Here is a 17071-nt window from a genome sequence, read left to right on the forward strand (position 1 = left end):
CAGTAAAGGGTACATTTGTATAATTAGAACAGAGCTGGGCCTCTGGCTACACACACACACACACACACACACACACACACACACACACACAGTGCAGAGTGCAGAGTGTAGGCTAAATTTCCTGCACTGAGGAGAAAAATAACAATGGTAATGATAGCCTGTTGTTGCCCTCACTGCGGGGGAAGCCAAAACACACACACACACACACACACACACACACACACACACACACACACACACACACACACACACACACTGGTACCAGTAGTGTATAATTTCAGTGACAAAGCAGTGTGGCTTGGAAAGCAATTAGGATTAAACCTGAATGGCATACACACCTTGTACTCATCACACACACACACACACACACACACACACACACACACACAAACACACACACACACACACACACACACACACACACACACACACACACACACATATACACACACATACACACACATTGTATTGTTGTGACTTGAACACATCGATACAATGTGTTCCTGCCATCAGGCCCAGTCTCCGTTGGACTCTGTGGACATGTGAATTCATGATGTGTGAGATCTAATGAAGCAAGTATGATTAGAGTAACAGGAAGCTCCACAACACTACAGGATACGTCTTTGACGCAACTGTAGAGATCAGGAAACATATCTATTCAATTCTCCTTGTTTTACATTTAGTGTGTATCATTGAAATGTCAGCCTGCAAGAGTGCAGCATTATACCCACACACATCAGCTCCTTAGGACACAATATGTGTGTTTGACATACTCAGAGAAAAGCTTCTAACATCTGAAATGAATTACGTAGATCTTATTGCTTAGTTTGACGAAAAGAAAGCAGGCACAGTGACTTTGATGTGACCCACTTCCTGCATGGTGAGCCCTCTAATTCAGGCTGCAGTATGCCAGCCTGTCTTCTCCTGCCAGACTCAACACGTTATGAGCTGAGACAATGCACATATCACTTTAAACTATGCCAAAAGCTATGGATAATAAAAAAACGTGATCAAAACAAAGTGATCTATAAGGAATGTGCTTGCACATATTTCATTGACCGATGCTGTCTCTTGTTGTTGTGTTGCGGCCAAGTGGCAATTTTCAGTTCTGAAAAGTGAAGCCAAAGCTGAAGCTCCTTAAAGCTGCATTCTCCCTAATGTCCAGCAGGAGGCCACTCCACTGGCTCCAAAAATAAGTCCTATAGAATGTTGTGTTCCTATATGTCTATGTTCCTATAGAAGTCTATGAGAACATGAGCCTACTTCTCTCTTGATTTATATCCCCAGTAAACATTTTCATAGTGAATTTATGGTTTATGGAATCTCTGTCCGTCTGTCTGTCTGTTTTTCCGTCTGTCCGTTAGGAATCTCATTACCCAGTCCCAGAGGGGAGCTGATAGACACACATGGAGGTAGTGGAGGGTGCGGTGCTGCACTGAGGGAGAGGTGGAAGGTGGAGGCAGGTCTGTTCCCTTAGCTGCAGATGAGAGGAGAAATAGAACATTATACTGAAGTGACTCTGGTCTTCTTGAATTAAAAGGATGAATAATTCTGGTTTCTTACAATGTTTTGAGGTTTGGCCACCACTCAATATTGTTTGGTTCGCAACAATTCTCGGTTATCAGAGCCCAAAGGAATACCTTCACAATGTTTTGTTTTGTCCAACAATAAATTTAAATTATTAAAATATTTTTTTTTAAAAAAAAAGCAGAAATTGGAAAACTGGGAATGTGTCAGCAGTGTGATGGAATATGTTTTCACATTCTCACTATTCGCAAACTTTCACTGTTGAGCCAATATGATGACAGTTCTTCTCCCCAGCACAGTACACTGCCTGAAAGCAGGCACTGTCTTTACAGCTAAACTCAGGGAAGGAAAGTCCCCAATGCACACAATTACAAGAAAGATTGAAATATGATTGACTGCAGCCAGTGATCCACATCACTGTCCATTTTGCAGAGCAAATCTCTGCCGTATCACTGAAATCTATCTGGCAGATATCCGGTGAATCACCCTGTCTAGAGGTTTTATGCCTATACCTGCGTATATGCACCACTACACCCCCGCTCTGTTGTATTGGGGTAGAGGCAGAACATCTTAAAGCGCTTACCCACTGCTAGTACCAGCTCTGCTCGGTTCGACTCGGCCGCAGCGCCCTGTCCTCCATTTTTCATTGCAGATTTAGTACCGCCTCATGTGTGAGGCGAGCGTGGCTGGTCGTCATAGCGCCGCTGCAGGAAACTGCCATGACCTAACGAGACACACACACAGAAAGTCGAAGGTTTCTTGTTTTTGATTCTCAGCATGTGGCTGTTGCCACAGCCAGAAGACAAATTTTGTTTCAAAAGAAGCTGGAGGCAGCAAAAAAAAACACCGCTGGCTAAACTATTTAAAAATGGCAGTTTTTTTCAGGACACCACCGTCTGTAGCTAGCAATGATGACGCAGTGATTAGTGATGACTTTCTGACCAATCAGTAGGTTGCAGGTTTTCACGTCACCTTTTGGTACCGCCTCAGCTTGCTTGGAACCTCGACGGAGGTGATACTAAAAAAAGTACCTGTTAGCTAGTGCCAGGTACTTTTTTTCATTATGGAAAAACAAAAATAGTTGAGTAGAGTCGAGGCGAGTCAAGCAGGTCCCATGTAATGGAAAAACGCCATTAGACACAGATCAGACCTATCTGCAGAAGCAACTCTCTAAATCATCATGGCAACATTCTTGCAGATCAAGCCTTCTCATTACCCAGCGTGCCCTTTTTCTAAATCCCTTTTTTTTCTTTTGTGTGTGTGTTTTATTGTTCTTTTTTGTTGTTGCCCCTCTGAAGAAGGCACCCTACATTTTGGCAGAGCACCAGGAGAAGAGGAAGTCCTTTTCATGTGCTAACCTTTCACTTCCCTCTCCTGCTGTGTTCCTCTCTCCTCACAGTGTGGCCCAGCACCTTATCGCTCTAATGCTGGCTGACTAATGGGGCTTTTACCTGCTGGCTCTCAGGTGCTAATCCCTGCTCATAGCTGACGGACTAGCTGAGGGCTCATGCTAACCCTCAGACAGAGTCTGATAAAGGCTTCCTGCTGCTCAGTTCTCACTAATAGCCTCCTCACAATCTGACATGACTGATTTCATGACCTCATACACCTACAGCCCTCCCTTTCCATGCACTCATTCCTTATTCCTCCATTACCTTGCCAAACTCCAGAGAAGGATGTGGTGCTGGGTCTGCACTGTTTGTTGAAGTGTAATGTTGGAGCTGCTGCTCTCACTTTTTCTGTCTTTCTCCTTCTTTTCTTTTCTCTCTATCTTTTTGGCTCCCCTCTCCTTTGGCCTCCTCTGAATGATGAATGAGGTAGCAGGTGTAAAGAGCTGACTGTGGTGAAGAGAGAGAAACACAGGCTGAACCAGTACCTCTACAACCTGAATGTTTGTCCTGAATTACTTTTCTGTTCTTTAACACTACTCAGCATCCTGAGTATTCACAACACACAATAGCAAAGAATTCTAGCATCACTGTTGAGAGAGACTGAACTATAAGCACAGTGCTGCTGAACATATGTAGGAAGCCTAATGGTGCGTTTTAGTTGGAAATGTCAACTGGAACTCCTCCTGAAGCCGGGTTTCCGACTCAGAAAATCAGGCAACCTCACCAACCCTGACCTCAAAATCCAAGATGGCTGCTCAGTGCATCAACTGTGGTGAAAGCTGTGTGAATATACTGTGTATTACTGTAGCACTTCTGACTTCCAAGGTAAATGGAACATGGCATTATACACCAAAGATCTAAAGCGAGATAAGTTTACAGGCCATAGAATCATGGCTATTCATGGTCTCCAAAGAATGAGTTCAATTCTTTTTGACATAATAATAATAATAATATAATACAATAATATATATACAATAATATAATACAATAACTGTAGTTGTTGTATGGGGGTTTAAACAACTTCAGGTGGTATTTTGAAGACCTATCGAAGTCTTACATTATAATTATGATAAACTGATTAAACTGTACTGCTTGCTGGTAGGTAATCTAAGCTCTGCAATGGCGTCTTCCTAATGCTGGTATTCTTGCCTGTGGTGTTTCTGCATTCTACTTTATTCCAGCTTGTATTTGGTACATCTGTGGCAGTGGGCACTTGATATCAAATGTATAAATGAGACACTGATTGAATCTGACTGGATTCTGTCACGTCGTTTACAAGGGTACTGGGCATTTCAAAGAGGCAGGAAGCAAGCCATCACATCCGATCAGCAGTTAGCCAGTACTTGTCTGCAGTTACCAAGAATAGAGGCCTGTTTGATAAGTCAGTAAATTTGAGTAAATGCAGGCTTCGCTTATCCTGTGCGAATGCGCCACACGAAACTCAGATGTGGGGGGGTAATTTCTAAATCACACGAGGTCCCCAGATGATACTTATCATGTGCAAATAAGGCTTAGGTTTATTACTGTAAGGATCAAAATAAATATAAAATAGCCTGGTTTAGGGTGTGCTTGTTTTATTGGTAGCCTAAGCCTGTCACTGTCTTCATGGTGGTTGGGGATTGCTTGTTTAACCGATCACACTTAACGGTGCAGATCCACCTGGCCGTGCGACGCTTCTGTCGCGCTCCACTCTATTCCTATGGGTGACGTCAAGCGACTTCAACGTGCACGCAAAGTATTCCGGGAAGGCGGCGCTGCATTTGAGAAAATGTTGCGCGTCAAGAAGCCCATCTTTATGCAAATTAATCCGTTGAACGCGAGGCGACTATCCAGTAGAAGTAGACGAAAATCTTTTAAACTGACCTTTGTCGATCTGAAATAAAGACAGATTCAGCAACTGTATGGCCTATTTCTCGCTTAAAATGTTTTCAGAAACACGTTTTGGTGAACTATTTTTGTAAAATACTAGACCGTATTCTCAACGAGCCGCCATGACACTCTGTTGAAAATGTATGACGTCGCGACACTACGCTTCAGTCGTGTCGGACATATGGATCTGTACCGTTACTCTGCCCCTTTTCCGAAATGAGGATTTTCTGCCTCCGCTGACCAAGATGGACTTTTCATCAAGTGCCATCATCAGGTCAACATTTAATTTGGCCTCAGCTGCACTTTGTGATGAGTCCAAATGTATGCTAACATTCAAAGTGATGATAATGAGCATGTTAAGTATTATACCAGCTAAACATCAGCAATATGCAGTCTATGTACAGCCTCACAAGGCCACTAGCATGGCTGTAGACTCTTAGCTGTGTGGGTCACTCTTGGTGTAGGCACTGCTGTAGGCTCTGTGAGTGAAAACATTTTCTTACATAGCCACACCTTCTGTTTGAAGCTTCTCTCTGGGTTTGTAGGGTTTTCAATGGGTGTATTCTTCTTCCAGTGTGTACATATGTAGGTATGTTTGCAGTTGGATCAGTCATGTCTCTGACTTTGTGGTGCATTGTTCCACTCAGAGTTTCTCAGCCTCTCAGTTTCCCATCCTGTGGACTAAAGCAGTAATCTTTGGAGTTGAATACTCTTGACTTCAAAGCAAGCCCATGACCTCTTTATTCTGCCTCACTCTTCCATCGGCCACTTTCACTGTACTTTTTCTTACTTACTCTTTATTTTCTGTCTCTACTGGGGATTGTTTTTTGCTGACAGGGAAATGTGGTGAGTTTGAAATTTTCTGAAAAAAGGCTTAGTTTGACCTGGTCAGCAGAGTGAGGAAAGAAGTCCTGTGGCGAAGGACAGTAATCTTACAACTCTGCTGAATCGCTCAGGTTATAAAAGTGTGAAACCAAGAATGGAGGATCAGCTGGGCCAGTAGAAGCCACAATGTTGGGTCAGCTAGGGCTGAACAGCGGGGCACAGAGGTGGATATTTAAAATATGAACAACGTAGTTAAATATATAACACTTGAATGTGAGTGAATAAATAGTAATATAAGGGATGTTATCAGGGTCTTTGGCTACTAGATGCTCTAAAAAACAGAGAAGCCTGTTTTTGGTCAAAGCCCTGACTGATTATTATTCCTTGCACTCTTGCCATGAGGTTTAATGATCTATGTTATTATTCGCTTAAAACCACAACTGATACTTCCTTACTTGATTATGAGAATCAAAGGGGCCTTCTTCACCTTGAATTCTGCAGGAAAACTGCTGGTGTAGGTGGTGTGCCCCCCAAGTTTGAAAAAAAAACTCAGCAAAAGTCCCCTCTTGGATGCCCTTATGGTAAATAAAACAAAGTGCCCTTCCAGTGGAGAAAACGTGATTCAGTGCCATATAGTTTGCCCTACATGCTAGAAACTTTACTGTGCGCTGGTGCCCCCCACATGCAGCCGGTGCTCCCCACATAGATAGATAGATAGATATATAGATACTTTATTTGTCATTGTACACAGATACAACGAGACATTGTTTGGAACAAACCTGAGATGCCCACAGCTAAAAAAGGCAAAAATACATAAAATAAGTTAAATAAATAGATAGCTACACATGATATGCAAATTGCACTTGTACCCATTAAAATAGTTTGCAGTGACTAATGTGTTAACACTAGCACACAGGTTGGGGTGGTGGGGGGCAGAGGAGGTGCCCCCCACATGCAGCCAGTGCCCCCCACATGCAGCTGGTGGGTGAATGAAAAAAACTGGGTTTATCTGAATAGTCACATACATTTCATTGTCCCAACAAATATAAATTTAGTGATTTGTTTTTGAACATGCAGGCTTAATCACTATACCAGTGTCAGGTAGATGGAAACATGCACAGCTTTGAAGGGACAGTGAAGCAACAGAGACACGTGCAGTAGCAGTAGTGGTTGGCTGCTACACACCACACGGACTTCATTAAAGGCTGATTACTGAAACAAATGTAATGGTGTATGCATTCCTAATGCGCACGCGCACACACACACACACACACGCTAGTCAGTGTTTACATGAAGCAATACTGCAAATTGGATGCATTTGCCTCTGCTTCAGTAGGCATGCAGATTTTGGAGTAGGCAGCAGTAAGAAACAGTGAGTGGCTGCCTTGTGAATTACGAGGGGCTTCCACTCCCTTGGATTAGTGTAAATGCTAATCACTGCCCTAATTAATCTTCTCCTAATTCCCAATTAAGCCTGAGACTCACTTTGTCTGGCTGGTTGAAAAGCAGTTCCCCAGATACCCAGCAGCCCTGGGGCCAGGCAGGCTCCGAGCCTCACACCTGACTACAGCCAGAACCAGGGCTGAACACTTTATGACCTTATCTTTGTCCTCTCAATGCAGCTGGTCTTAATGTACAGAACTGCTGCTCTAGAAGATAGCAGTGTCAGTTGGAAGGACTCACTATACTGGATGAAGTGATGTTTCCGGAGCTGGTCATCTCTCATTTCTTAAATAAAGTGTAGAGTGTTGGGGTGGGTTTAGTTTGGTGGCAGGACCAGAAGCTGGCTTTGATGAACAAAGTTAGAGCATTTACATGATCATACTGACTGCTATATCCATTTAGATTGTAGGATGAAGACACAGTAAGGATGTGAGTTCCAGCTGGATGAAAGGTACAGTGCTGGCTGCAGCAGCAGCTATTATGGAATGGAGACAGAGTGCTGTTTGATGTCTCTGATAGTGCTTATGGGGAATAGATGAGGAATGTTAAGGAGCATTGGATTTGATAATAGGGCAGAGGGCTATTTCACAAAACCAAGATAAGAGTTTAAGCCAGGATTTCCCAGTTATCCTGGCTCAATTTAGCCTTGACTCGGTTTCACAAAAGCAGAGGCACCTAAATTACCATGGAGATTTATTCTGAGCTAGCCTGGTCCAGACCAGGCTAACAGCCAGGATTTATTAATCCTGCTGCCTTTTCTGTTCACTCAGCAGTGCTTTTACTGTGCATATTGCTGTTCAGTTAACTACTGTTATTATTTCATGTGACATTGTTACTGTTATATTGCTGAATGAAGATTGCTTTTCATATTGTTGTTAGAAGTTTGTTGAATATATTATGACAGTTGTTGAGATAATTAGAAAAGGCTGATAAAATTTCAAATGTGTTTTAAATGAAGTCTGTTACTAAGGGCAATACATAAAACGCTGTACATGTGTGTTTCTATAGTGGAACAATGCACCTTCAATTATTTTAGTTGATTCATTTTTTTTATTTTTATTCTTTAACAATAAAGAATCATGTTTGTTCCTCTTCCATGTGCATTGTATTTGGCATTCTTAGCACACAATTTGTGTTGTCCAGTAAACTGGGACAATTAAAAAAAATTAATCATTTGACAGCCCTAATTTTAGCCCATGAGATAGAGGGAGAAACAGAGTGAAACGCATCATATTCTAGCGTTGTAGAAAATTGATCTTCATGCTAAATTTCCTGAGTAACATTATCTTACTTTTAAGGCAAAGAGTACAATTGTTAATCTGTGCAAGTGATTAGTAGTCTGATCCTTGAATGGTATGATTATGATGGTTTCAATTCAGAGCAGTGGTCAGTTAATGTATATATTTAGGCTACTTAAGCATTCTGTCGGTTTGCGATCGTCTGCCATGCTTTCTCTCGCTGTTTCATTACAGCAGCTGTGTTTCTTTTTTTTCTTTTCTTTCTTTTTTTTTTTTTTTTTTTACAAATAATGTTTCACGTTATCATACTTCCAAAAGAAGCTGCTGTTCTGTGTAAATTATGAGCAATGCGTAGGCCTATACTCCATTTTATCATCAGTAAATCTGTTATCGACCTTAAAGCAGCCATATTATGCTCATTTTCAGGTTCATAATTGTATTTTAAGGTTGTACCAGAATAGGTTTACATGGTTTAATTTTCAAAAAACACCATATTTTTGTTGTACTGCAGTGCTCTCTCTCACTGCTGCAGATCCTCTTTTCAGCTGGTCTCTGTTTTAGCTACAGAGTGAGACCTCTTTTCTTCTTCTTCTTCTGTACTATCTTTGATTGCACTGCACATGCCCAGTAGCTCAGATGTAGATCATGTCAGCTAGCTAGCTCCATAGACAGTAAAAGAAAGGCTGACTTCGGTCAGTTACAAGGCAGGATTAGCTGGGAGACTTCTAAATGAGGGCGCACATGTAAGTAGTTCTTTTGTAGATTATGGTGAACTTGTGTGTGTTGTAGCAGTGCTTTGCTACTGAGAACGAGGTAGCATGCTAGCGTTAGCATGCTAGCGTTAGCATTAGCGTTAGCATGCTAACGCTACGAGCTAATGGTTGCGGTTAGCCTGCTCGTTTCGGCTTGTGACGTCACAAGCCGTGCCGATTTTGAACAGCTCACCCAGAGACCGAAGGCAGGACACATTCAGAAACCGTATCTCACTCTAAACAGCATGGATGGATTTTTTTCAAAGTTTGTATGTGTGTGGAAGCACCAGAGACACAACATAACACCCCAAATCCCAGAAAAAGTGTTTTTTTCATAATATGGGCACTTTAAAGTCTGTTAAGGAAAGCCGTGAACTTGCATCTATCCAAATTACTTCAGCCTGGCTTGACCTAGTCGCAACGCCTCAGCCTGGCTTGGCCTTCGTGAAACGCACCTAGCCAGGCTGCACAGATTAGACTAGGTCAAAAGAAACACGGCCGCTGTAATGAAACAGCGAGAGAAAGCGAGGCAGACGATCACGGACTGACTGAATGCGTAAGTAACCTAAAAATATACATTAACTGACCATGCACTGCTCTGAATTCAAACCGTCATAATCATACCATTCAAGGATTAGGCTACTAATCATTTGCACAAATTAACAGTTGTACTCTTTGCCTTAAAAGTAAGCAGAAGATAATGTTACTCAGGAAATTTACCATGAATATCAAATTTCTATAACACTAGAATATGATGCATAAATATCTCTTTCACTCTGTTCCTCCCTCTCTCTCATGGGCTAAAATATAAATGACCTAAGTCATATTAACTTCCACTGCTCGCTTTTAATGCAAAGTGTACAACTGTTCGTTTTTGCAAATGACAGTGACTCATTGAATGCTTTCAGTTAAGAGCAGTAGTTCATAAATGTATTATTTTTCATTCAGTCGGTCTGCTATTATCTGCCTCTATATTATCTTTTTTTTTTTTTTACAGAGGCCGAGTTTCCTTCTCTACATATTATATGCTGCTCCCTCGTATATATGAATATAGAAAAGAAAGACACTGAAGAAATTGGACTCTAAAATCTAGAAACTTTAAAGATAATTAAGTGATAAATTCCAATGTAACAGAGTGATATTCATCTGTTATTTCCCCCCAGCAAAATATAAGGTCAAAAACCATTGGGGTGTTACATGAATGTACAGTAGCCTACATCACTATATAGTTACTGGTCCGGTGAACTAAGACCATAATTTGGGAGGATTGTACAATTAGGATATGTTCTTAAAATTGTACAATCCTCCCAAATTATAGTCCCAGTTTACTGGACAACACAAATTCTGTGCTAAGAATGCCAAATGCAATGCACATGGAAGTGGAACAAACATGATCCTTTATTGTTAAAGAATAAAAAAAAAAAATGAATCAACTAAAATAATTCAAGGTGCATTGTTCCACTATAGAAACACACATGTACATCATTGTATGTATTGCCCTTAGTAACAGACTTCATTTAAAACACATTTGAAATTGTATCAGCCTTTTCTAATTATCTCAACAACTGTCATAATATATTCAACAAACTTCTAACAACAATATGAACAGCAGTCTGCATACAGCAATATAACAGTAACAATGACTGTCACATGAATAATTATAAAAAAAAAAATAATGGTCACAACTTTAAATAATAACAGTACTTAAATGAACAGCAATATGTACCTGTTGTATTTTAATGCAGGCTGATAACAATAAGGTAAAACCACTGCTGGGTGATCAGAAAAGGCTCCAGGATTAATAAATCCTGGCTGTTAGCCTGGTCAGGAGCAGGCTAGCTGCACAGAATAAATCTCCATGGTAACTTAGGTGCCTCTGCTTTTGTGAAACCGAGTCAAGGCTAAATTGAGCCAGGATAACTGGGAAATCCCGGCTTAATCCTTCATCTTGGTTTTGTGAAATAGCCCTCAGGGGTCCTTATAAGAAATGTTATGTGTTTATGTAAATATTGATATCAGCATTAGAAATTGTGTTTGTTGTGGTCGGTCCAGTCAAATATTACCATGAAACAAAGACAGTTCAGCCTGTGTGTGTGTGTGTGTGTGTGTGTGTGTGTGTGTGTGTGTGTGTGTGTGTGTGTGTGTGTGTGTGTGTTTGTTTGTGTGTGGATCAAATGTTACAATGTAACAAAAACATGAACCTTGGTTTGAATTTTCAGCTGTTAAAAAGCCCTAACTTAGTGAACCTTTCAAAGTTCCAGTGTTTTTGGTACATAATTCCCTGTAAAAGACAGTTGTAGTTACTTGTTAGATTTATCATACATTGTCATCCAATAAAACATGACTTATTGTTGTAGATTGAGGGCGCTTTCACAGCTGCCTTATTTACTTTGATTAAATTGCACTAGAGTTGATTTTACCCATTGGGGCGGTTCGTTTGGGCAGGTGTGAATGCAGCAATCTAGCGTACCGAGACCTGCTTGATGAGGTGGTCTCGATACACTTTCAATCCAACTGGAGTGGTTTGTTTGTGGTGAGAATGTGATCAGACCTCGAACCGCACCAACTATATAAACTCCCCCAGTCTGAGCTAATGTCTCCTGTAGTCAGGTGTGCTTAGCAATATGCGATGCGGCAGAGCAGCAAACTGTAGCAGCTTGCAGTGTTTCTCTCACAGAAATAGACAGCAGTCAAGCTCGCCATCCCTCACTCACATCTGGGGTTTGGTTTACAAACTCTCCAACTGATTCAGACCAGAGCAGCAAACTATGTATGAAAATGCCTGTAGTCACCAGTGACTATGTAAAGTATATGCACTCAGCCATCACCACGGACATGTCCTCCCCTCTAGCTCCTTTATCACTCCCCCTGTTGAACTCACACCTGTTTCACAAACATTTTTTACTTGTCTGACTTCATAAGTCCTGTCTATGCCAACGGCATCTCTTTTCAAATTACAACTCCAAATGACTTACATACACTATGGCTCTGAGTATCTGCTAAAGAAAGTAGAATGAAGTGACACATTGGTTTCTAACTCTAAAACATGGATTTAATGATAAGTTACTCTTCAAGTAGATTAACTAAGAGTTTTTTGGGATGCTTTTCAATATTGGTTGACCTATAATGATTAAAATATACAGATTCTAACATATAAAACTATAAAGTTTGGTTTCTGGAGGACAAGAAAGCAGAATTTGGAAATAAGTTTCTTAAATACTACTCCTTTATTTACTGCGTATTAAAACAAAATAATACTGTACAAGAAATATGTAAAATGTTGTAAAACTGGAAAAGCCCCACATCTGTATGGATATCTATCTAACCCTACTTCCTGAATGACCCCTTGAGGTATTTTTTTCCACTATTATTTATTTCTGTCTCGTGATTTCTTTTATTTGTTATTGATATCGCTTGCTCGGTTGTTATTGTCCGTTTGTTGTATTGTCTTGAATAAGTGTAACCCAGTGGTAAACTTGGGTATTATAGCGTAATGGGAATGGGGTGGGTTATGATTAATCTCGTCTTTTTGATTGTGAATTTTTTTTTAAACTCACTACTCAATGCTACTCTCCACCACTGCTGACCACACACACACACACACACACACACACACACACACACACGCACATACACACACACACACACACACACACACACACACACACACACACACACACACACACACACACACACACACATACAAGTGACTTTATTTGGGGCAGGAGATAGTAATAGTAATGCTTGGGTGTGTCTTCGTGGAAGCTGCAGTAAATATATCTAATGGGCTTGTCCAATAAAGCATGGGAGAGCTCTACACTAACATGCTAAATATACCGCTGTGTGTGTGCATCAGCCAGCAGCACTCATGTGAAAGCCACCTGGAAAGAAGTGCTTTTTGAAGAGAGTAATCAGCCACTTAGACAAAACGGCAAGTAAATATTGCTGCCGAAGTTGGCTAATCAAGAGCACTCAACACAGTCACACACACACACACACACACACACACACACACACACACACACACACACTGCTGCCACACACATCGACTCAGACAATCCACAGAAGAGCAGACAAACACACACTGAGGTCAGAGGTCTCAGGAGTTTTGCTTTGGCTTTCCACGGATGAGGCATCATGGGAATATATATCAAATGTTTAACAGATAGCCTTTGGCCACACAGTTGTACAGTCTGGCCAGTTCCAGCACTATATAGCAGAACAATTTATGGGATTGGCTTCCAGCAGTGGGTGGGCTCAGAGCCTCCACATTCCTTAGCCACTACTTTATTAGTTATCGCCCATGACAAGGCAACCAATTTGACTTAGCAGTTAGCTGCCATCTCTACAGCGGTTATATACGCAGCCTCCCCTGCTTCTCTGTAATCTGGATTAATAGTTGACACAAGGAGTTAACCAGAATGGATACATATGACACAGGTTGTCATTTACAGTCAGCGTCCCCACGGCAACACTAAGCAGTGTGTCTGACATGTATCATGATGTGCCCCACAGTCGCTGTGTTTACATGCTCTCATTGACTATGTGAACTGTTGCAGATGGTAAAGACCACAGTGATAATAATAGTGAAAACTGTGGATACACTACAGGCCATATAATGTGTGTGTGTGTGTGTGTGTGTGTGTGTGTGTGTGTGTGTGTGTGTGTGTGTGTGTGTGCGTGCGTGTGTGCCGGAACATCCTCAGGCCATTCTCTCTCTCTTCTGACTATTTCAATCCTTGTTGTGTTGAGCACTTTAACATGAGAATTAAGTGACCCAGTCCAATGTCTTGATTGTGGCTATAAAGAGAATGACATGGTTGTGCTGCTGCAGTGGAAACACTGGACTTCCTTTGCATTACGTGTACAGTACAGCCAGCTCTGGACAATGAGAAATGAAACCGATTTGCTCTCTTTGTCTCTTCCTCCACCAGGGGTGATCTACACCACCGATATGTTGGATCGCGAGACCAAGGACTCCTATTGGCTGACAGTGTATGCCAGCGACCACGGCGTGGTTCCCCAGTTCGCCACTATCGAGGTGTTCATCCAGGTGGAGGATGTGAACGATAACGCCCCGCTGACTTCCGAGCCGCTGTACCGGCCCTCAGTGGCCGAGAACTCTCCGCGGGATGTTTCTGTGCTCCAGATCCAGGCACAGGACCCTGACGCCATGCCCCCTGCCGCTGCTGATAGGCTCAGCTACCGCATCGTCAGTGGAAACCCACAGAACTTCTTCGCCATCAACAGCCGCACTGGTGAGTAATGGCTGAAAAAGGCTGTTTGTGTTTCTCGGGTAGAAGGCAGACTGAAACAATGAGTAGGTCTGAACCTTTTCCATGAATGCTCCTGCTTTCAGTTTGAGTAGCTAACCTGACAGGTGACCGTTTGAAGGAGTATGCTTCAGGCTGTCTCAGTGACCGGCTGATCCATGACACAAACTATAAGTTGACCACTTTTTGTGCCAATGATGAAAACAAGGTTTAAACTACATAAGAAAAGTAACCTTTGAAAATGTGAAACATACTGTTTTAATGCAAAGTCATCAACTCTATTTACGCTAAGTCACTTCAGGCGTTTTGGATGGATCGGATAGCAAGTGTAAAGTCCAATTGAAATCCAGTTTCGACAGATTCTAGCCAGATGTTGAAAAGGTGTAAATGCATACTTATAACACATCTGTTCCCTCTGCTCCATGGATAATGTAACCGTGTCAATGAGCAGTCTGTGGACATTCTCGCTGTCTGATATTGTTGAAGCTAACTGCTAACATGCAGAAGGTCTTCTTCCACAAAGCAACATGAAGTGTGCTGCTTCAGTGCTCCCTGTCATAGATCATAGAGTGTGGGCCTTTCAAAATATATTCTCTCATTTGGTGTTTTGATGATGGTGGTGCTATCTCAAATGCACATGTGATGTTCTCAGTGCAGGACTGTTAACAGTTTCCGTTCTCTGGGCTTTCTTACGCTTGGGATGATAACACTACAGTACTTAGTAGGGTTTCACGATATTGACAAAATGTGATTTTTCCCCTAGTACTTAGATCTAATTGTAGGAACTTGGTGCAGCGCCAGATGTTTCAATAATAGCACGTCTATAGTGTGTGTGGGATGAAGAGAACAAGAACACACACAGCCCTCTGCACGCTGCCTCACACACACTCTGTTTTGCAGATAAGGCTTGTGCTGGAGACAGGGCCAAATATAATTGGCTGTTGCTATATTTAGCTGTCCTTTAGTCAAGATCCCTTTGCTTTGAATTTGATTCTATTCCACCCATTCGTCCTTAAGCAACTACTCCTCTCTCTCTCTCTTTCTTTCTCTCTCTCTCTCTCTCTCTCTCTCTCTCTCTCTCGCTCTCTGCCTTTATTAAAGAGATTCTTGCACTTAGCTTCTTTGTATTGTCATCTTTTATCTCCTCATGTTTTCTCCTTCTGCCATCCTCTAGTACACTCTGATTTAACTCCAACTATGTCCTTTCCTTTCTTGCTAACAGTTTTCCACTGTCCGATGGCGGATGTTGAATATTTTATATTGTCGTTATGAAACTTTGATGAGGGACTGCAGATCATCCATAAGCCTGTAGCACTCTTCCTCTGTCCAATCTTCATCACTTCTCCTCTGGTGCTCGTATCACAGCACAGTCCATTGGGATGTTATGTCATTGTAACTACAGCAGTACTGGACTGCAGGGCCTTTCTAGGATTTCAGGACATTTGGCTCTTAGCCCGGACCTTCAGTATGCATCCTGGACACGTGCTAACCACTGTGGCTTACTTTCCAGATGAATAATGAATCGTGATGTTAAAAATAAGAGTTGTTGTAATTAGTATTAGTATTGAGAAGAAACAGAATACTTCCCAACTGCTTTCACATTTAAATGTATCTATGTAAACATTAGTTTATTGGAATATTAAAAGGGTTTAGTACAGGGTACAGCAATATGAATAAGTCGTTACTGTTTTAGTCAACACATTCTCACTCCCAGAGCGTCAGAAACCAACGCTTGGTCAGGTGTCTTTGGCGTTAGTTACTGACACATAATGTCTCCTTTAGTTTCAGTGAGACTTACCAGATAGTACGTCTTGTCTCGTCTTGCACGTCCGAAAAAACTTGTTTTTTCACCTTGCCTTTCAGGGCTTCCGTAAAAAAGTCTGTGTGGACCAAGTTGTCAATAATTTTTCATTGTTTTCACACAAAATGCATCAATGACCACATTCACCAAAATCTATGAACTATTTGCTCATTCAGACTCCTCCCACCTGTAGAGCACTATATATCTGCAGCACATTGTTTAAATGCTAATATACTGTTGGATATAACTCATCAGATTAAGTTATATTCAGGCTTAAAGTTTTGCATAATTAAGGGCGTGGTCACTTTGAGTGATTAAGCCTGTGTGGAAATGAACACCTCTGCTGAAGTGATGGTTCGGAGTAATTTCACCCTAGGCTGCTTTGCACCTTGACCTCGAGCCAAACAACCCCACATAAGCTTTTTTCCATTGTTATAACGTTGGTCGAGTTAGCGTTATCAGCTGGTTAGCTTAGTGCAGGCACTAATGGATCCACGTTTGTATCTCGTAAATTACCCCACTAATAATGCCAGGAATGATACCAAACTTCTACAGTAGTACGAATAGTTTCTGTAATTATAAAACGAGGCATTAGAAAGTTTGTAACTACACCAAGAGTATGTAGTAGTAGTACGTAAGTACTGCGTGATAGCGCCGATAGCGCGGTATTAGCCGAGAGGAGTATCCATCAGGCAAGTGTTATTTAAATATACTTCTGGTGTAGTTACAAACTTTCTAATGCCTCGTTTTATTAGTACAGAAGCTATCTGACGAACTTCCGGCAAATTTGAGAGTTGCTCTGGAAGTCCATCTGGCCAAGAGCCCATTCAAGCCCATTTCCAATTTTTCCAAATCGAGGCACCAATCACAACCGTTGAGGCGGGCTTTACACGATGACGATAGCGTAGCGACGGCAAGCAGCTTTTTGTTTACATTCAACATGACGGCCACC

General features: G+C 41.6%; 1 protein-coding gene across 6 annotated transcripts in view; it reads left to right on the top strand.

The window, feature by feature from the left end:
• Positions 1–17071, top strand: part of fat3a (FAT atypical cadherin 3a) — a 224141-nt gene that overhangs the window by 102157 nt on the left and 104913 nt on the right. For all 6 annotated transcript variants that reach the window (XM_036001132.1, XM_036001137.1, XM_036001133.1 and 3 more), the window contains one exon: positions 13980–14303. In XM_036001132.1, the coding sequence (XP_035857025.1) occupies positions 13980–14303 (324 nt within the window). The remainder of the gene's footprint in view (positions 1–13979; positions 14304–17071) is intronic.

Source organism: Sander lucioperca, chromosome 5 (assembly GCF_008315115.2).
Source record: "Sander lucioperca isolate FBNREF2018 chromosome 5, SLUC_FBN_1.2, whole genome shotgun sequence".
In the NCBI taxonomy this organism is placed as follows: domain Eukaryota; kingdom Metazoa; phylum Chordata; class Actinopteri; order Perciformes; family Percidae; genus Sander; species Sander lucioperca.